Source organism: Primulina eburnea, chromosome 2 (genome assembly GCF_022965805.1).
Source record: "Primulina eburnea isolate SZY01 chromosome 2, ASM2296580v1, whole genome shotgun sequence".
Classification (NCBI taxonomy): Eukaryota; Viridiplantae; Streptophyta; class Magnoliopsida; order Lamiales; family Gesneriaceae; genus Primulina; species Primulina eburnea.
In genome coordinates this window covers 47150691-47173463 of record NC_133102.1, presented here as the reverse complement: position 1 = coordinate 47173463, position 22773 = coordinate 47150691, and the positions used below count along the sequence as shown (strand labels likewise).

At 34.7% G+C, this 22773-nt stretch overlaps 3 protein-coding genes across 11 annotated transcripts; 1 reads left to right on the top strand and 2 right to left on the bottom strand.

Moving 5' to 3' along the window:
* Positions 1–5533: 5533 nt before the first annotated feature.
* On the top strand, positions 5534–8077 carry LOC140824842 (WAT1-related protein At1g68170-like). 2 transcript variants are annotated; one of them, XM_073186387.1, is made up of 7 exons: positions 5534–5880; positions 6144–6206; positions 6416–6532; positions 6630–6672; positions 7162–7320; positions 7395–7546; positions 7613–8077. In XM_073186387.1, exons 1-7 carry the CDS (start codon positions 5678–5680, stop codon positions 7857–7859), a joined length of 984 nt encoding a protein of 327 aa, XP_073042488.1. In that variant the 5' UTR covers positions 5534–5677; the 3' UTR covers positions 7860–8077. The 2 variants fall into 2 exon arrangements, with proteins under 2 accessions (XP_073042488.1, XP_073042487.1); XM_073186386.1 differs by having other exon boundaries at positions 6630–6891.
* Positions 8078–9178: 1101 nt separating this feature from the next.
* LOC140823869 (cytochrome b-c1 complex subunit 6-1, mitochondrial-like) lies at positions 9179–12830 on the bottom strand. Of its 8 annotated transcripts, none has more exons than XM_073185425.1 (5): positions 12745–12825; positions 11459–11543; positions 10383–10472; positions 10218–10276; positions 9179–9317 (listed from the first exon to the last, which is right to left on the bottom strand). In XM_073185425.1, the coding sequence occupies exons 1-4, from the start codon at positions 12813–12815 to the stop codon at positions 10244–10246; spliced, it is 279 nt and encodes a 92-aa protein (XP_073041526.1). In that variant the 5' UTR covers positions 12816–12825; the 3' UTR covers positions 9179–9317; positions 10218–10243. The 8 variants fall into 8 exon arrangements, with proteins under 8 accessions (XP_073041526.1, XP_073041525.1, XP_073041527.1 ...); XM_073185424.1 differs by lacking the exon at positions 9179–9317 and adding an exon at positions 9941–10085; XM_073185426.1 differs by lacking the exon at positions 9179–9317 and adding an exon at positions 9941–10033.
* A 2921-nt stretch (positions 12831–15751) lies between these two features.
* On the bottom strand, positions 15752–17541 carry LOC140823868 (glycine-rich RNA-binding protein RZ1A-like). Its single transcript, XM_073185422.1, has 3 exons — positions 17429–17541; positions 16219–16754; positions 15752–15993 (listed from the first exon to the last, which is right to left on the bottom strand). Exons 1-2 carry the CDS (start codon positions 17537–17539, stop codon positions 16224–16226), a joined length of 642 nt encoding a protein of 213 aa, XP_073041523.1. The 5' UTR covers positions 17540–17541; the 3' UTR covers positions 15752–15993; positions 16219–16223.
* Positions 17542–22773: the final 5232 nt, after the last annotated feature.

Here is a 22773-nt window from a genome sequence, read left to right as displayed (position 1 = left end):
TCGTAATAATTTAAAATAGGAGATATATAGTTTATCATCTAGCACAAGAAAGCAGCAGAAAGGAATTAAAAGGCCTCTCACTGATCTCTTGTTGGTTCTTGAGGAGAAGAAATGGCGTTCTGTATACTTTGCATGCATGCGATGGATAATTAAGCCAACCCTAATGGTATATGATTTTGGTTCAAATAACATTAGCAGTTGTGAATATTGGGTACAGATTGACAACAAATGACGGCACGAATCAACCTACCTATTCTTGCGGCTTACAGATATATATATAATCATCGAGATAGGTTTTTTGAATTAACACGAATACTATTCATGTCTCCTCGATCTCTAACATCTGTGCCCACCCAAGTACGCGTAGATGCTTACGCAAAATCGAATTCAAGATTAATAAACAAACTAAACTCAAAACAGGCACGTCAAATTAAAGAATCAAGATTCCAATTATATGTGAAAAAAGTAATATATAATCAGTCAAATTAAAGAATCAAGGCATGAAGTACTTCAAGAAAGTAGATATACATGAATTTCATCCTCTGAAATTGAGAAAAGCTAAACGAATACCTGCCTGCAGGTTTCTTGATTATGGTCAAAATCATATATGATCAGTTTGAGTATGATGATATTCAACAACAACAGTGAATTCAACGTCAATCTTGTATAAATATGATCAAAACTGTACTATTCTTGAAAAATCTCTGCTGTTTCCCCCTAGAAGAAACGAGAGTCGAAGCTGAGGGAAAGGAAGGAAGAAGGCGAAACTGATGAAAATTAACAAGAAAGGTTCCTTGAAACATATTGTTGTGAATTTATATACATACATGCACATATATATATATATATATATATATATATATATATATATATATATATATATATATGTATACTTATTTATTTATTTATTTTCCCGAATATATATATATAGAGATCGATCTTGAGATGACGTTGCTCTGAAAAGACGGAACAAAAGTCAAAATATTCCATAAGAAATAATAAGTTTTATTTGGATAAAGTATAATTGTCGATAGAGCTATCAAAGCAATGATACGATTATCTGAAAAAATTCTTTAAAATTATATATAATTTTAATTTACTGGGTCTATTTAGTCCCCCATATATCTATACTTCTATACTATTATATTAAGGCTGAGCACCTTATAAAAACTGTCAAGGAGGACACCATCTTTTTTTTCCAGTTTTACCCTTATATGCTACTAATATTACACTTTTGTTTTTTGTTTTTTTTTTAAATTTCAACACACACTTTTATTTTTATTTTTTTATTTCAATCATTCAAATATCAATTTAGTCCCTCCATAATTTGTCACTTTTTACTTTAGTCCATCGATAATGATAAAAAAGATTGTACACACGCAACGCGTGTACAGAGTAACTAGTATATATATATATATATATATATATATATATATATATATATATATATATATATTTCAACACTTTTATTTTTATTTTTTTTATTTAAATCATTCAAATATCAATTTAGTCCCTTATAATTTGTCAAATTACACTTTAGTCTATCAAAAATGATACAAAAATTCTACACACGCAACGCGTGTGCAGAGTGTTTCAACCATGTGACACTAATTAAGTTTTACAAAAATTACCATTCAATTTTAAAAAGTAATCTTTCTCATTAAATAGAAAATATCATAAAATTTTATTTTAATAAATTGTATTATTTATTTGTAACTACCACATCTCTTACATTTTTCAAATTTTAAATGTAAAAAAATCACATTATCTGTAAAAAAAAATATCTAATATAACTGCATCATTATTTTTTTTGTTGAAAAATTCAACTAGCATAATTATACATGAAAACTCAAGAATTTGACTTAGACCGACAAACTTTATTGATATTTAATGTTACGTTACAAACAAAACTTCGGAAAAATATTTGTTAGCACTTTAATTCGAGATTGACCAAAATAATTGTCGATTTTGACTTTAGTTTTAATTCCATCTTGAGTAGGATCGAGTACTGATTTAAGAACCATATTAGTGCAATGTTCTTTGTTTTTTATGATACCGATAATTTTTAAAAGATAATGTTTAAGGCATATCCATATATCGTTACATCGATATTTACAATTATCATATCGCAAAATTTTTGTTCAATATATTCCGAGAATAAAAAAATTTATTTTCTCCCAAGGGAAAAGTTAAAATTTTATTATAAACATTAGTTTCAATTTGTTTACAATATCTATTATGCTCCCAAAATATAAGATGGAATAAATTAACGTAAACTGACATTTCATGATGCATAAATTATTATTTTTATAAACTTTATATCATTATATTAGCAGATATTCTTTTTTTTTGAAATCCTACTAAGAATTATATTAATTCAAAGAGGAGTTATTACAATCAGAAATTAAAAACTCGGAAATAAACAAAGGAGCCTCATAAAAGGTGTGCGGACTAGCATAAGAAGTGGTCGCTTTTGCCAGGATATGAGCTACCACGTTCGATTGTCGACGAACAAACTGGACCTTGTAATTTGGTTCTCTTGAAATAATGTAACAACACTCTGTGATTATCGTTCCAAATTCGCTACAATCCACATGGTTAGAGTTGATAGCCTCAGCTACGGATTTGGAATCTGTTTCGAAGATGACCTGTTGCAAATCTAAAGATGCAGCCCAAGAAAGAGCCTCAAGTAACGCCTTTGCTTCCGCTTCACGGACTTCGAATAGCCCTCGGTGACTATAGCTCCTGCACATCATAAATTCCCCTGCCGAGTCGCGGATGATCGCAGCGCCTCCAATCTTATTTATCTCTTTGAAAATGGCCGCATCAACATTGCATTTCATGGATCCAGTAGGTGGCCGTGTCCAACGGAGGTTTGCTTCGTCTGGATTCATTGGATGTAATTGTGGTCGGGCCAACTGCCATTGCTGGAGAAGATCAGATGCTAGAGATAAATTGATGGTAGCTGCTCGATCCACTCCGTTCCAGAGCTTATCATTTCGGTAGTGCCAGATACTCCAAAGGGTCATGGCCATAGTGGTTTGTTCTTGTTCTGTACATTGATCCAAGCACTGGAAGAGCCAAGTCTGGAAAGATTGTGCATTATTGGCGCAGGCATTCACCATGTGTGATAGATTTACCAGATTCCAACATGTTTTAGCATATGGGCAATCGATGAGGAGATGCCAAGTATTCTCGACTCCCGCATGACATAAAACACAGCAAGAAGAGACATCCATACCAATAGAACGTAACCTGTGGCGACAGGGAAGACAATTTCTTGCCGCACGCCATAGAAATACCTTCACTTTTGGTGGTATTCGTAGTTTCCACAGGCGAGGCCAGTTACCCGGTACAACGTGTGCATTCATATCTTCAGTGATGTTTTCCATTAGCAGCTTGTATCCAGATTTAACGGCATACATCCCATTGTGACTGAAGTGCCACACTCGTAGGTCCTCCGAGGTGGTTAGAGGCAGGGGTATTCTTAATATCTCGTTTATATCCCTAGGCTGGAGCATGTTTTGCAGCAATATGATGTTCCACTCTTGAAGACCTGGGTCAATCAAGTCCCGAACCCGCATCGATCTGTGTTCTTCATTGAGTGTTGTCTGTATGTAGAAATTTGCTGGATCACGTAGCCATGGGTCTTGTGAAACATTGATAGAGTGGCCGTTGCCAACTTTCCAGCGTATACCTCTTGCCAAAATAGCTCTAGAGCACCAAATGCTTCGCCATATGAAGCTAGGATTAGATCCCAGTCTTGCATTCAAAAAATCATTTCCCGAAAAATATTTAGCTTTGAGAAGTCGTGAAGTTAAAGCATCAGGGGTGGAAATAAGTTTCCAACCTTGCTTCGCAAGCATGGCAAGATTATAGCCTTCCAAGTGTCGATAGCCCAAACCACCAAGTTCTTTCCTTACACATAGCCGATCCCAAGCCATCCAGTGGATGCCCTTTACATCATTTGGCTTAGATCCCCACCAAAAGGAGTTCATCATCTTCTGAAGTTCGTCGAGCACAGATTGTGGTAATAGAAAACAATTCATACAATATGTTGGGATCGCATGAGCCACTACACGAAGAAGCACATCCCTTCCATTAGCAGATATTCTTAAAAGATAAAAGGAAGTGATCATTTATGTCTTATGAAACTTAGATGAAACGGTATGCGAAAAATAATGCGTGTGAATGACTATTAAGATTTGGAAGAATTCTGTAAAATGTTGAATTATATATAGAGTAGGTCTCTTATGAGACAGTTTCACGAATCTTTATCTGTGAGACGAGTCAATCCTACCGATATTCACGATAAAAAGTAATACTCTTAGCATAAAAAATAATATTTTTTATGAATGACCCAAATAAGAGATCCGTCTCAAAAAATACGACTTTTGACCGTTATATATATATATTTCAGATATGGCAATAACTTGTGTGAGACGATCTCACGGATCGTATTTCGCATGTATATGTTATACTTGAGAGAAGTATGTTTTCTTGTTACACAATTATTACTTCCATAAAATGGTTGCAGCTGTTTGGTTTTTACATTATAATTTGATAATATTAGAAACGGGTAAGAATTGATGTGTATATCTAAAGCATCACTATTTTTAAATAAAAAATATCATCTACGCAATTAATTGTCCCAATTTGAAAGACATTTATCAAATATTCAAACTGAACGTAGCACTCAAGTTACACCAGTTTTTTCAAAAAATAAAAGGGAAATTACGATGATATTTTTTCCTCTTTCAGATTTGTTCTAAGATTAATTACCAACAATATGCTGTCCCTATATCTCTCTTTATACACACACACACACACATATATATATATATGTATGTATATATGTATGTATATATGTATATGTATATATATATATGTATGTATGTATGTACTAATGTATGTATGTATGCGTGTTGATGCTATATATATTTGATACTCCTGGGTACCCTCCTACTGACATCGCGCGTGAAAAGACCTCGGACCTTCTGAATACTGGGCCCAGCCCTTTTGGGTTATCGAGACTGGACCGAACTCATCTGCGATCCAGGAGTATCAAATATATATAGCATCAACACGCATACATACATACATTAGTACATACATACATACATATATATATACATACATATACATATATACATACATATATACATATATGGGTACCCAAGAGGTCATTTTGACCGACCTACCAGGCGCTCGTAGTCGTAACACAAGAAGTGTTGGGCGAACTCCCGTCCGATCTCACATGCCGACCTCCCAGATTTTGATATCTTGTTGATTGGAAATGTCTCGTGCTTAAGAGAGTTTTCATTTAGACTAGTCCACAGAAATGAAACCTATAAAAGTAAACTCATTAAGATTTAATCTAATTTTGTACCAGATTCTAATCTAAATCTACTAAATCAAAACTCTATATTTCTCATATAAATACGATATTTTATTATTTTTTTCATGTTCTCTACCACATCAATATCCCATTTCTTTTCATCTTCTTCTTGAACAGTAAGCAAGGAGAGAGGAAGAGGCCGTTCCTGTTTGTTCTCATCAATTTGTTTTCATCGTCTTCTTCTTCTTTTTCCCTCTAAAACCCTGGTTTCTCCCACAGTGATTTTGTGCTTACTCGACCATTTTGATAGAGTAGATATCAGACAAAGATTTCGCAAAAATGGACTTCTGTACAAGGATTTCGAATACTTTGCATGAGATGAAGGCGACCCTGATGATGGTTCTGGTGCAAATAATATTTTCCGTAGTAAACATTGGATACAAGTTGGCCACAAACGACGGCATGAGTCTATCTATTCTCGTGGCTTACAGATTCATGTTCGGCGCTGTTTTCATTGCTCCCATCGCATTTTTTGTGGAAAGGTTTGGGTTGTGTGTTTATGTTTTCAGATTTTTAATTGTGCACGTAGTCGAGAAAGTAAATGACGCATCTGGGATTATATGAATCACGTTCTTTTACCTATTTTTTTAAAAAAATCTTGATACATGCATACCTTTTCCCCCTTATACTTGGATTCTGTATTATCATTTGATTTTGTTGAGGCTTCCACAGAGAGTTTTGGTATTTTTTTCTGCAAGAAATTTAAGTTTTCGAAGGACAGGATATGACAATTCTAATTTTACAGGAAAAAGAGGCCAAAGTTGACGAGGAAGATAGGCTTTTATGGATTTCTTTGCGGTTTATTCGGGTGAAAATTCTCTCTTATGAAACTTATCAATACAACCAATCTTTGAATAAACCATCTGAACGAACTGCGCTTAGCATTAATGTATGCCACACGAGTACTCAGATTTTGCTTCATATTAACCTATCTCGCATGAATCATTTGATTATGTTTTCCAAGTACATATATCTCATAAATTTTGTTATCTGAAAATCTATATATTTCTTATGCAGGGGAGCACTTGGACAGAACCTATTCTTGAAAAGTTTGACCCTAACCTCTGCAACGTTTGTATCTGCTATGATAAATCTTGTTCCAGCTATCACATTTGTCACAGCCATTTTTTTGAGGTAAAGTAGATATGATACCACTTTGCATTAGCTTGGGTCATTGTTCGACAACATTAACCGATACTCTATGTGTCAATTTCTGGTGTACTTGTTTCAGGTTGGAGAGATTTGGATGGAATACAAGCGAAGGCAAATCAAAGGTGTTCGGAACATTATTGGGCATAGGTGGGGCAATGCTCCTCACATTTTTCAAAGGTCCAGATTTGAATATGTGGGACACGAACATAAATCTGCTAGAAACAACTAAATCCCATCATCATCATCATACAGTTGCACAGATTCATAACCATAATCTTGTCATGGGTGCACTTTTAGCCGTTGTTAGTTGTATAAGTTACTCCGTCTGGTTGATCATTCAGGTAAGATTCTCTTCTATATTCAGTCCATATTTACATTGTCAGCATATGGTTTTCTGTAAATTTATCCTCCATCTCTTTTACTAATTCCTAATGCAATTGATCAATTAACAGGGAGTCATCATGCGATGTAATAAAAAAACATTGGACGAATTTTGATTCACTGGATTTTTATCTTATAGTTCTTAGCAAGTTATGATGATAGCTCTCAATTGAGCATGATTAATCGAGGACTACTTGTCTGTTTTTCTTGATTTTAATCTTATGGACCAGGCTAAGGTGGCAGAATTGTATCCATGTCCTTACTCAATAACCGCCATGATGGCGTTCTGGGCGTCAATACAAGGTGTCATTTTCGCGCTCTGCATGGAAAGGGATTGGAGCCAGTGGATATTGGGATGGGATATTAGGCTGCTTACTACAGCTTTTGCTGTATGTATTGCCCCAAGAGTCTTGATTCTTGAAAAATGTTTATCACTATGATCTGACAAATTTTAATTTAACAGGGAATTCTGGGCTCTGGATTGGTGTTTCCGCTAGTTGCCTGGTGCGTGTCCTTGAGAGGGCCAGTATTTGTATCAGCCTTCAATCCCATGATGCTGGTGCTCGTAGCTATTGCAGGATCCCTGTTCTTGCAAGAAAAGCTGCATCTTGGAATGTATGATTTTGGTAATGATATATTATATGATCGTCATGATCAATGACCATTTTAATGTTCTGACAGGTTGCTGGGTGGGATTTTGATCGTTGGAGGATTATACTTAGTTCTGCTTGGAAAAGGGAAGGAACTGAAGAAGGTATCACAGTTGGTGCCAGAAGAAAATCAAGACAGAGGAATAGAGGTAGTCGTATCGGCAAGGAGTGGCAGTAGTCGTGGGAGCAGTGCCAGCGGAAAGGATTTGGGGGCATCAGAAAGGAGAGACGAAGCAAGAACTAGTCAGACTCTAACTGGTTTTCACATGTATCTATAGAGATCCAGCCAGCAGATATGCAACGAGGATTATTGAAGTTTTTTGCTTGGAAGAAAAACAATGCATCATATGACGTGTGCATAAAGTTCTTTTGAATTGTACCAACATATCATGATATGTGATACATGAACCATCTGTTGGTGAAATATGAGTACATATTCAAATCTACGGATGCAAATATCTTTTTCGAGATTTATGATAAATATTCGTTTGATTCATTATTCAAATTTATTGATTCATCCAAACATATCTTATGATCAATTCCTAAATTTTCTCTTTTCGATTTCTTTTCATCTTCTTGAACAGAGGAAGAGGCTCCCTCTAAAACCCTTGTTTCTTGTAAGTTAAAACGCTAAGATTTGTGAGAAATTTTGCAGTTTGATCATGGAGATGAAAACGATGAAAGATTTGGGATTCTTGATACCTGCATAACGTGTTTAACATAATTTAATTTTATTTACCACTATCATATTAATCCTTTTACACAATAAAGTTTTTGAAAAGGATGGAATGTGCATGATTGTTGAAAGTAGAGGTCATTTTTTTTGTCTATGATCATCACTGTTCTTGGAAGAAAAACAACACTTTGTAATGCAGTTGTTTGGATGACCATCCACAAATATGATCAAGATCTATTGGCTTGATAAGCTTAATATTCTACTTAATATTAACAATATGTCGATCGGGGCATTGTTATCTTGGGAAGATGACGCGTCCTCTTGCTGGGGGCAGGAAATGAACTAAAGAAGACGTCAATGATGGTGCTAGAGGAAAATCAAGGCAGGCGAATGGAGAAAGTCCTCCCACAGAGACCAGCATGGATGGCAATAGTCATGATAGCAATGGCCGTGGAAAGAAGTCTGAGGCATCAGAGAACCAAGATATGCATAATATTCATTCTAATATGTGACAGGACAGGATATGTTGCTTGGGGGGATTGTATTGTCTTGTTGGAAGAAAAGAAGGAACCGAAGAATGCATGACATTCGGAGCATGGTAGGGGAAGATCAAGGCAGGCGAATGGAGATAGTCGTCCCACGGACACAATCAAAGAGTGACAATAGTCGTGGTAGAGATAGTGGTGGGAAGAGGTCGCAAATGTTAAGAGGAGAAATGTGGAGGGAAAGATTCTCATACTAATTCAATACCTGCAATTGATTTAATAAAAGATATTTGACTGTGTTGTAATGTCGGAAAACTAATGAGATGTATTATTATCATGTTTTTTTTTTTTTTCAATTTTAGAATATAGTTTGCAAAATTACATTTTAAAGAACACAATGGCGTGTTTTACTGAAGGTATTATATTATTCTTATAAAAAAAAGTGATTTTGAAATATGAAAGTATTTAATTTAAGTTGGAAATTAGCATGAAATTCCTTCTGTCTTCTCTCGTGACTTCGTTCCATTGCCTTGGCTTCTGTCTTCACGTCTTTCTCTTTCTACTTACTCGATTTTCTGAAATCAGACATAATAGTTTACGTTACTCGAATTTTAATAATAATCTTTTATAATTTTGATCATAGAAGTTTCTTTTCAATCTTGTTTCACATTTGAGTTTTTAATTAGTTCTGTTTCTTTTGTAATTTTAATTATTTTTCAGAAAAAAATGCTGATATCAATATCACACGAAAAAAATTACTAAAATTACAAAAAAAACAAAAATTATCAAACAAAAAAACTGAATTTTGGCAACAAAGAAAATAAAAACCGTAAAATAAATCACACGGACCGAAAAAACTAGAAGTTCTTGAAGCATGCACGGGATTGTTTGGTAGTCGCTACTACGTCAAAGATAGCGTGACTGAGATACAAAGTCTATTTCCAAATTTTAGTAATTTACATTCCGCCAATATGTTCAAGTTTTTTCCTTTTTTGAAAAAAAACAGTATGTTAAGTTGTTATATTGCAAGAATTGGTAAAATCTTGCTGAGAACAAAACAAATAATAAATCCCCAACGCATGTTATCGATGCCGACGGGTAATTTATATACTACAGATCACATTGAAATTTTTTCAGGCTGCACAAAATGTCATAAAAGCTTCATACACGAAAAAGAATAGCAAATATGTACGAAAAGTAATCGCCAACTCACGAAAGCATCGGATAACCAAATCAACAAGATTTTATGGTTTTATTGATTGAACCGAGTCATCTCCAATTAGCTGGGAGCCTGGGAATAAGGCTAGTGTGACGATGATAATGACAAATCTGATCCCATGCAGCTAGAAGACATTAAACAACTGAATTTCTTTGTTTCAAAAAACAAACGAGTTTAATCTGATACTACAATAGCACCAAGCAATGAAGTCTTGTACTGTTATTTAAGATGAGAAAATAGCTTGGTTGCAGCGTACCAATGGCCAATGAAGGTCTTGAGCTGTTATTTAAGATGCCAAAATAGCTTGGTTGCAGCCTGTTATGGTAAAAAATTCAAAAGTAAATCAGAATGAAGTTGATTTATTTTCTCCAAAAAAAATGAGAAAGGTTAAACAGGGCGTCAGTTGGATGATGGGGCTTACACAATTATCGACACAGCGCCAATAATCAAAGTATTGTCCAGTACAGTGCTTGTGTCCTGATTCATCACCCTGAATTCTTTTAGCACATGCCTGTAAGAAATAGTCATTTAGCTAACACCCAGTTAGTAAAAGTAAGTATTTTAAATGTGTTTGAAATCAGTGACACTTGTGCTTATTCCTCTCTGTCATTATTGGTTATCCGCTCCTTCAATTCACATAAATAATATTTTGTATCGACGTTGTCGACTCTTCCAAAACGACTAAAACTCAAATCAAAGAGGATGAATTGTATAGATTTCACAAATGAAAGTGGAAGTAAAGATACTGGCATCAAATCCATAACAATCCAACTTTATCCCATGATTCCCAGCATAAATTCACAGTACATTTCATATATTGGAATTCAAATTCCAAAGACAGCTTCGCTTGTTTTCATTTTCTTAAAATCAATTCTCATCATTAAAAACCTTGAACAACAACACTATCTCATTTTAATTTTTTTTCTTCTAAAAACTCATTTCGAATGTCCCAACATTATCATTATTTCAATTCCGGATTTTACCATTTCAAACAAATATTCTATTATTATACTATATTTTAACTCAATACACTTTATTATAAAACTTTCAATTTTGTCATATACCATTAAAATACCCAAGAAATGACATTTACAGTAAAAAAATATATCTTTCATGCAATATAATATATCACATTCTCCAATACATTTCTCAAAACATATTTTCTCATACGATTTTCCCAAAGCACTCAAAAACATTAACAAAAATAACCTAATTTTTCCAGAACCTACCTTTGAAATTCTAAAAATGAAACCATGCATAGCATATTAAGAATTTTCCAACTGTGGGAATAAATCACATGCCAGCTCAGACAAATAATCTATTCCTCTTGGAAAAGTTCAATTAAAGTATCCAATCAAATATCTAATTCTGAGTTAAGATGCATGAAATAACTCATTCAACGTTATTGAGGTAGATGGAAGGAATAATATAAAGCAGCAGAAAATAAATGGCGTCACTTGGAAACAGTAAAGCTCGTTAACTGATAACGGAAATCACCTGATATTCTTTTAGTGGCCTAGCACATGGTGCCTTGCACCGGTCTTCAAGTTCCCTCTTTGGATCTACAGGTTCATCATCTGCCCTAAATGACGAAAGGCAAAAAACGATAAGAGCCTATAGGAACTAGCTCAAACAGACAGACAGACACGATGGCTCTGTGATATTTAATTGCACAGCCCAAAGCATACATCGATGAATTGTTTGATACTGTTAATAATATAAAGGAGAATTGATGATCTTGAGGACATTAAGTTCAAAAGCCAGTGCAACTCTAACGACTGTTAAGTATGGAAAACTTTCACACAGACAAATAAAGAAGAAAAAGTAAACCAAATTAGGATCTTTGCCAACACATAATAGGGAAGTCCGATGAGAGACAAACTTTTTATTAGCTTTCTAGGCGGAGAACCCCGCAAACGTTATTAGTCAATTCATGATTTTTCATAGAGCTGGCATTGGATTGGCGATATTATCCACCCATTGAGAAGCCAAGGTTCACAGATGCCCACTTTAAATAGCTTTCCCTTATCCATCAGCATTCAACATATGCACCTAAATTACCTCTGTAATGTGAATTCAGGCCATGTTACCAACATTAACCGAAGGTAGCCATTTTCTAGATCCGTTCTTTCATTATGTCAACCTCAACAATAGGACCAAAAGATAGGCCCATAAGCAAAAGAGAAAAGCTCAAACCCTAAAGAATGACCTTTTAGGTGGGAAACCCCATCTATGTTATATATCACTAAAAAATTGCATATGGAAGCAACACATAAAACACAGAGATATCATGGAGCTTAAAGTCACGGGAAAGGATTGGCCTTTGGATGGATACCAATATCTCACAACAAAATCGAAAAAAAAAAAATCATTTAAGAAGGATCCACCCATGAGGACGAACAATACCGGATGCATAACAAAAAACATAAAAATTTTCACACCCCATTCTTAGAATGAGAGAACAGAAAAAGACTGCGAAATTTTTTTGTGCCAATTACCATCCAATCAGCAACAACATAGAACAGATTTTCTCAATAAAAAATGGACCAAAAAACAGTGAAATTATCAAGTAAATGAAAATCAAGTATAATACTCACATAGTGTAGGAAAGTAAAATCTAAAACAAAGCAACCTGCAAGAAAAATAATGATCAGATCCTCAGAGTCTAGGCATACACTGACACAAATTGATAATCATAAGGCCGACAGCAAGTGAAAAAACTTGCATCCAGATCGAATCGAAATCTGAAAATGGAAAAGTGGCTCTGATTCAGAGTGCCTAACCGGAAAATGAGAGGCAGCGAAGCTGACGGAGTTGCGTGGAGCAAACTTAAAGCATTGAAATTGAAATACATTTAATTAATTATTCGGGTCAAACTTTTAAATTTCTGTGTGTTAAATAATTTTAATGAATGCTATGTGAAAAAAAAATCATTTTAAGTTTTAAATTATTTATTATTTTAATAATTTTATCGAGCAAACTTTTTTTTAACCAGGCAACGTAGTAAAATGCATACAAGCTGAGGTATGTTTATAAATCTATAAACGATAATTGTTGGATAATTTTTTAAAATCAATTTACATTAGAGATTAATTATATTTTACATGTTTCTAATTATACATTCGCGGATACAATTTCATCTTAAATGCACGATCAATTAGATTATATACTAATTTGCTGCTTTTAATCATGTATTTTAGTTATTTGAATGATTAGAGTTTGATGTTGGTATCATAAACCGAATTTCTTTTTAAAACATAAATAGGATATATGTATATATAAAATGACTAAGTACGATGGATTTAATTTGGTTGAAGAATGTCAAATTAAACATCCATTAACAATAGATTACGAGGAACAAAATGGGAAAAAAATTAAGAGACAAATCTCTGGTACTAAATGAGACCAGTTGCATGTTAATTGGATCATTTTTGTTCTTCAGCTTTCTTCTCCTCCGGCTCAGCCTCAGCTGGTGGTGGTGTAACGTCGGCGGTCTTCTTCTCCTCCGGCTCAGCCTTCGATTCCTCCTTATCCACTGCTTCGGGTGGGGAGATCACCTCCTCCTCGGCTGTTTCACTCTGCATGCCAACAAGTATTAATGATGCATGAATATGTACGAGTAAATTTGTCCTGTTGGTAAATATATCTGATTTGTTTAATTTGAACTCAAAAGTGTATATATAACGTACATTTTCTTTCGTCTCCTCCGGTGCCTCGTTGGCGGCGACTGTTTGCTCCTCCTGCGGTTCGGGTGCGGGGGGGTCGATGGCCTCACCCTTCAAAACCTTTGATCTACTGGCGCAGGCACCCATTATCGGACAATCCTTCTCTCTGCGGTGAAAAGATTTAAAAATTGTTTGTTTCGAGAGAGAAAGATCGATGGACGGCAGGAAAAGAGAAGGACAAGTTGGCTTGCTCGCTTGTGGGTAGCAGGTTCTTATACTCGAGAATTTTTATGCCTTAGCTCCGACAATGTATCCAAGGCATGGATTTATTTCAGGACAACCCCTCTCTTTTACTTTCTAAAAATGGTCGGTCACAAGTCCCACTGTCAAAAACAAACAAAAAATATAATTCTACCACACATCATATTATTAATATTCAAATTTTCGCACTCGTTTATATATGATTTGTAAAATATTAACTAATATTATGGTTATTAAATTTCGCACTCGTATAATAAATTATATAAGGAGAAACAATAAATCGCACAACATATAACACAGATCATTTAGATTGAAGAATATATTATTAGTGTACCCTAAAAATTATGTAATTAGTTTAAAAATCAAAATCTAAACCCAGTAATTTCATTTCAAATTTGAATTGTATAATAAATTATCAAATATTAATAAATTATCGAGGGTAATCACCTCAACCACGCATATGATGCATCCAAAGTTTATAACCAAACATTTCAAATATTTACAGTTTTTCAAAGATTTTTCATTTCAGGAACTTTTTATAACCAAACATTTCAAATTTTCAGGAACTTGCCTGCACGATGTATGAGTTACAATATCAGAGAAGATTAAATATAAAAACCGTAACAAAAATAGTACCATGATCGCAATCAAGACTCGAGATTGTTAAAAATGTCGAGGCACCAAGAACACAAGATAAAAAAGTCGTAAAAATCAGTACACATTTATAACGGGTACATGCACGGAGGAAAGCAGATAATTTAACAAATACCAAGACAGAAATACAAGGTGAAAAGCAGGATAATTTAACAAATACCAAGACTAAACGAGTTTGACGAATATTCATCTAGTTCTACAACCTCCGGAAAAAAGTAGAAATGAAAAACCATCTTGTGGCAAACTTATTCTAATATCGTGCTGGATATCTTTTTCCAAGTATTTGAACGGATGGTGCGCAGGGATACACATCATTCGATCAAATGCATGGAACAGAGAAGCAATTTAAACACCAAATCTGAAATGCATCTTTGTGACAGCAGTCACAATTGGGAAACAAATAACCGCACAATTCTCACCGTCTTCCGCGCAAAAAGACTGGTAGATCGAGCAGAAAACTCAGATCAGCCCAAGATTTGTTTTATTTCTCAATGCAGGTCACTTCATGACACAGCCTTAGGAGAAGTCTCCAACAAACTTGAAATCTGTAAGATTCATGCTAAGAACCACAAGCTGACGAGGATACGGCACTCCAACAAACACGATCGAGATCTCAGCCATCAAGATCAGGATAGACAAAAACGGACCATAACCTTCTCCCAAAGACCGAACCCATGGAAGATTATCAATAGAAAGTCCCCATATTCTAAGATGAATGCAACTCTTCCTTCAACCAATTTGAAGAAGATAAAAGAGTGACTATTGAAATCCAAAAATCTTTTCAAGTTTATTTTATGGTTAAATCTACCCAATTAGCAAAAGCAAGCCAATCATCAACTTTCCAAAAAGGCCATTTAAGAACCTCGGGGCCTGCCAAAAGTTTAAAAGCATTAATAATGCACTATGACTAAGAGCTGGAAGAGACCAGAACATTAAAAAAATAGCATATTAATTACCCGGTTATCTCCCATTAAACCGTAAATAATCTGAGATTTAGAAGAGAAGAGTGGGATATTGCTTTTAGGAAGCTTCTATGTTTTGTTTCAAGAGCACACTTTCGATGATAGGATCACGTTTTACAAGCGGCCTTTCCAAATTTGGATCACAATCCCTTGAACACAACTCCATACAGACTGCGATATACAGTTGCGATATCAACAAATCACATGAATCCAGCAGCACTTAATGGCAGTGAAAGCAAGAAAGCGGACAACCAGAACCAATAATAGCATTCAATGGACAAATATCGGATTTGAATTTGAACATCACGCAAGCCAAGGACCTCAAGGTACAAAACTAGAGAACATTTAGGGACATAAAATAGTAGAATTACTGCCAGATTCACACTTTCAAGATCCTTTTCTATTTCACCAACATGCCAAGGGAAAACTCCACGTAAGAAGAATCTTCAAGACAACCGCAGCAGTAGACATCGGATCTCAAAGTCTTCATCTGTGACAATCATGAAATAAGCCCGTAAGTATTGCAACTTGGAAGAGGTTTAAAATTTATAATACAAAATTTCAAATTGTGTTTATTGTAACATCGGATCTCAAAGTCTTCATCTGTGACAATCATGAAATAAGCCTGTAAGTATTGCAACTTCGAAGAGGTTTAAAATTTATAGTACAAAATTTCAAATTGTGTTTACTGTCACAATATTACAAGTAAAATTACCCATATCAGAAACTGCTGCCACCTCGGCGATCATAGGGCCCAGAACGGTCTCGGCTATATCGGTCACCTCCTCCGCGGCCACCATTATCCCGGTTACGACTACCATATTTATCTCCACCACGATCAGGACCATAGCGACCACCGCCTCCGCCTCCGCCGTATCGATCTTCCCTGCCACCATACCTACCACCTCTACTACCACCATCACTAGGACACTCCCTAGCAAAGTGCCCCGGCTTTCCGCACTTGAAGCAGTCTCCACCACCACCACCACCTCCCTTCCCGCTCCCATACTCACGGTCGCGATCATGATCACGCCCACGATCTTGATCACGCCCACGATCTCGATCACGCGAGCGATCATTATCATAATCTCTGCCTGAACCCTGGTTTGGCTGAGCTTTCTCAACAGTTATGCTTCGGCCATCCAAGTCAAACCCATGCATAGCATCAATGGCCTCTTCCATGGCTTTCTTATCATCAAAAGTGGCAAATCCAAAACCACGAGAGCGACCAGAGAGCCTGTCAATAACCACCTATAGAAAGGAAGAGAAGTTTCATGATGAGAGGCTTACTTGGCCTTCTTGGATAAATAATGATTTGTCATTTAAAGGAGGCAAAAAATAGTATCCATGAAACATATAAATTTTACAATGCCCATTCTACTCGAGACAGCAATTAAAAGGTACAATAGATGCTTATCATACACTTTCACTCTCCTACAAGAAACAAGACTAGGCAGGAGGGGCCAAGGGAAAGCAGATTATTTATCCAAACAGTATCTTCCGAACAATGTGCAAGGCAACAAATCTCCACCAGTATTTATTTTCTTCATTAGGGACAAGTGTGGAAAGGAGGAGTTGCACAGAGGGGGCGGCATTACCAAGTTTGATTTGCAATATGAAGCAAGTAAAACACATCTGATTATCAAAAGAGATGGCATGAAGACCAAGAATCTAGTTGATTAACTAGTATAAAAATTGCCTGTTCGTAATACAACTTTGAGTAACCAATCATCTGTGACAAAAATATATATAGAATTTCAAATGAACAGTAAGATTGTCCAATATGGCTAATCTTCTACATCATCAAAGTTAAATGTTGTCATGTGAACAAAATCCAGCAAAACACAATGTTCAAGAATATCAACAACCCAAAAATATAGATAACTTCTAAAAAATTACCATAAAGCCATAATAAAGCTTGTTACCTTTGCCTCACGAAGATGACCAAACTTCTCAAATGCTTCTTTTAGAACTCGATCAGATGTTGACCACGATAGGCCACCAATGAAGCATCGATACTCAACATCATCTGACATGTTTCGAACTAATTTTTTTACGCAATAAAAGAGTTAGTGAGAGAAGGAAGGAACATATTAGTCCATACAACAAAATAATGTGGCGACCCAAAAAAATGGGTTTCCCGTAGAATACTATATCAGGTTTTTAATGCATACAACAAACTCACAGGTACAGCATTAAGATCCAATATCAGGAGATACAGTTATTTCAAGAGCATCAGTAGCATAGCAAGACTAGTATAGTAAGACCCACGAGTCACCACAGACAACATGATTGAAACTAACCTAGCTAGAACAACCCCAATTTTAAAAATACTATAACAGTACATCAATTCAAATGTTATTGCTGAACAGAGAAATCCAAAATCTTGCTTACAATTTCCTGCGAGAAAATAACAGTCAAACACTACCGATTGGCAGGGCCACCTACGTACTCCTAAAAAAACAATCTCTCGCAAGTGTATGACAAATTTAATTTCAAGATTCAAAGCCCCAGTCTATCAAATTCAACTCCCAAGTACAAAACAATGATTCGACAGAGGGGCAGCAAAACTATCAGGAGATCAAAGGTACGCCAGATCTAGTCCTTGATTACATTACATCGTGCAATATAAAAAGAATGGAAATCCATTGTACCTGCAGCGCAACAGAGGTAAGCAAACTGGGGAAATCCGGCGTTGGTATGCAGGCTAAACCCTAGTAAATTTAACACAAAGTGCAACCCTAGTAGAGGGGAGTATCGAAAAGAGCCGATAGCAGACCGACCCGGTCGTTGACCCGATTGTTATTAATCTTGACCGTCCAAAATAAACCTACTAATTGACACCATTGGATTGGATTTTAAGGGGATGGATAAATATACCTTACACGTTTATTAATACTAGTTAGGGGTGAGCAATATTTCGGTTAAACCGAATTAACCGACCGAATCGAGCCAATTCGTAAATTCGGTTCGGTTATTTCGGAAATTCGGTTTTCAAATTAAAAAAATTCGGTTATATCGGTTAATTCGGTTCGGTTACGGTTTTCAAAATTTTTAAATCGGTTAACCGAATTAACCGATATAATAAATATTATTATTTAATAAAAAAATTATTTATCAATTTTTATAAATATTTTAATTTTTAATTTTAAAATCGATATAGTATGTAATAATTGTGTTCAAATAAAACTTATACATTTATGATGTGTGTGATTTTATGTTTTTATACAATTGTGTAAACTATAATATTAAAAAAAATTACATATATAATTAAAGTTAAATCACAAATTTTTTTAAAAAACTAATCGGTTAATTCGGTCACCGACCGAATTAACCGATTTTAATTCGGTTCGGTTTTCGTCGGTTATGAAAATTAATTCGGTCGGTTCGGTTATGGATAAATATTTCGGTTCGGTTCGGTTATGGCTAATTCGGTTCGGTCGGTAACCGAATTAACCGAATGCTCACCCCTAATACTAGTAACCGTGGCACACGCGTTGCGTGTGTCCAGAATATATGTGGCTAATATATTAAATATTCATGATATTACAACATAATGGCGTCGCAACATAAAGAAGATAATTTATTTTTCACGAAGGATAGTTTGGAGAAGAAATAATATTATTTTTCACGTGAGCAGTTTCCTTATCACGGTGAATATAATATTATTTGTTAAAAAAAAATATAAAAAATGAGAAAAGGTAAAATAGGAAAGAAAGTTGGTGTCCTCATAAAGCGGTTATTATTAGGGGCTCAACTATAATAAAATAGTAAATATAAAAAATTAAAAAGGGTAAAACAAGAAAGAAAGTTGGTGTCCTCATAGAGCAGTTATTATCAGGGCCTCATACTTAATATAATAACTAGTAAAAATGCACATGCATTGCATGTGCTATTATTATTTTTAATTTGATTAAATAATATTAAATAATTAACACGAAATTATTTTCGATTTAGAAAAGTTGTTCGTTTTAAAAGGGAAGTTTTGTTTTGATTTTTTTTTTTATATTTAAAATATGGAGTGACTTGAAAGGTTTTAGTAGAGTAAGAAGGGTAATTATGGAATTAAGTATTTTGGTGTACTCAAAGATAGTTATTCTAAGGCCCTCACACTTAATATAATAGTATAGAAGTATAGATATAGATATATATATATATATATATATATATATACACGCACACTAATGCTGCAAGCATTAATTTTTTTAAATATAATATATATTATTTTATTAGGACATGATATTTATAAAATAAATTAGATATGATTTATTGAGATAATTTGAACTTTTATATAAATTAGAGATGAGTGGGATAAAAAAAAAAAATAGATGTAAGAAAATTACTAATAAATTTGCACCAACGAAATTAATGAATATTTCGAAGTTAAAACCGAAAAAGAAAAGTTATTTTCATATTGACATATCGAAGTTAGTTACAATGAGATGTTGAAGTTTAATAATATACGATTTTTTATATATAAGCATAAATTATTGTCTTTTACGCCACTAATAAAAAAATGTCAAAAAATAGGGAAGTTTTTAGGTAAACATCATATTTTGGGGGTTTTTTTTTTGTTGGAAGATATGTTTGTTACAATTAAATATCGAATATGAGATTTTATTCCAAATTTAAGACTTTGGTATCGTCAGTCATAGCATACTTAGCAAATTTTAATACAAATTTATGAAAAAAAATAATAATAATGTAATTTTAACTTCATTTAAACAATATAGCATCAGTTCTTTGTCAAAGTACGGGTTATCTAGTGCACACATACGGTTTTTTTGTCAATAAAAACGAAATTATGAATTTATTTTTATATAATTATTTTGTTTAAAATTGGTCTCTTGTGAGACAGTCTCACGAATCTTTATTTGTGAGACGGGTCAATCTCATCGATATTCACAATAAAAAGTAATACTCTTAGCGTAAAAAGCAATATTTTTTCATGGATGACCGAAATAAAGATATATGTCTCACCAAATACGATCCGTGAAACCGTTTCACGATTAATTCCATTCTACATGTAGGGCACTACCTCATAATAGAATCAAATGCTCAAATTTATCCACATATATATGGGGTCCACTAATTTTTTTTAAATCACATATGTATGTGAATCTTGTCCATCAAAATCATGCATGAACGGTGTCTCCACATGTAGCATCGAAGCTACCTCGTTTCACATGAATTTTTGCTTTTTGTTCATGTAAGTGGATAAAAGGAAAAAAATTTATTTTGATTGGAAAGATGATCGTCTCTCCTGGTTATTTAGCAAGTGACTGATCCACTAGGTGGCATGAAAACAAACACTTGGCGCCAACTATTTGACTTATTATTATATATTATTTTTTCACAATGTAAAAAACATAAATTTATTGGTTGTGAATAATGTTATAAAATTTTCCTATAATTTTATCAAGGTCATGTATGTATTAACGGGGCGATCGGTCTCGTCTTTTCTTTTTATTTCAAAATGTTGTAGCTACACATATATATAATCGGTGTTGACATTTCAAGCACATTTTTTATTCAAACAATTTTTTTAAAAAGTTTGGTTCAAAGTTGGCTACCAAACTTTGAACACACATCCTCCATTCACACTGCATCCATTCAATCCATCCCAAAAACGTCCCAAAAGCACAAGCATTTGAGTGTTGTATAGCCTAGTCATTTAGATAAATTTTAGTATGTTCTGTGGTTGCGGCAATGTCCGATCTTCCACATCAGAAAGAATTTTCTATGTGATTAGAGTTGTGTTAGTTCCACTTTGAAAGTGAGATTGCGTGTGTTTCATCCATGAATAATTATTCTTGAAGTTCTTGGTGTCCCCTAAGTTGTTCTAGGGAGAGTTGTTGTTATCTCCTATTGTTGTAGGAACGATTTGTACCCATTATTGATATAGTGGAGATTTCTTTTGTTGGACTTCGGTCTCGTGGTTTTTCCCTAATTTGAGTTTTCCTCGTAAAAATCCTTGTGTCGTTTTCTTCATAATTATTATCATTGTTGATATCGTGGAAATACTTTGATCTGATATTATCGCTAAAGGGAAAAGATTCAACACTTCCGCTGTACGAAAAGTTATTTAATTTGGCTATCTTTCCCAACAAGTGGTATCAGAGCCACATTAGGATACATGGAAGAATCCATTGGAGGAATGTTTAAACTCAACAGATCAAATTATTCCATATGGAAGCCAAGCATGTTGGACATGAGATCTGTATTTGCCATTGAGTGGAGATAGTGCCAAGCCAGAAAACATATCAAACGAAGAATGGACTATACTGCATCGAAAAGCTGTCGGTTTCATACGACGTTTTATCGAACACAGTATATTTCATCACTTCGCGAACGAGAATAAAGCTGATGCTCTGTGGACCAAAATTGAAGCTATGTTTGAGAGAAAGAATGCCTTGAACAAAGCTTCGATTATCAGAAATCTTGCACGACTGAGATACAAAGAAAATGCAAATATGACAGAGCATCTGAATGCTTACCAGGGTCTAATCAACCAATCTATCACCATGAAGATTACCCTGGATGACGAACTTACGGCACTATTATTACTGACCTCCTTGCCAGATAGTTGGGATACTCTTGTGGTGTCGCTCGGTAATTCTGCTCCTGATGGAAAACTGACATTACAAACAGTCAAAGATTGTCTTCTAAATGAAGAGTCCAGAAGAAAGGAGCAAGTAGCCAACTCTGAAACTAAGGCATTAGTTACAGAAATAGTTGATAATCGAGGAAGAAATTACACCAGAGGACCTCATAAAGGAAGAGACAAATCCAGAGGAAAGTCCAAAACCAGAAAAGAATTCAAGTGTCATTATTGTGGAGGTCCAAATCACTATGAAAGAGAATGCAGAAAAAAGAAGAGAGATCAAAGGAATGGGACAAAGTCGGAAGAGAAAGACACGACTGCAGTTACATCCGATGAAGATATTATCATCCTTGGTGATGATGCATGTGTCAGTATATCATACCAGCAAACTGATTGGATGATTGACTCGGGAGCTTCATATCATATTACTCCACACAGAGATATGTTTGCGTCCTACTCAAGTGGAAACTTTGGCAAAGTTAGAATGGCCAATCAAGGTTTGACTGAGGTCGTTGGTATGTGGAGCATTGTCTTGGAGACAGATACAGGGTGTCATCTCGTTCTCAGAGATGTTCGACATGTTCCAGATATTCGATTTAACATCATCTCTATAGGCAAGCTTGATGATGATGGTTGTTCCAGTCACTTTGGTGGAGGAAAATGGAA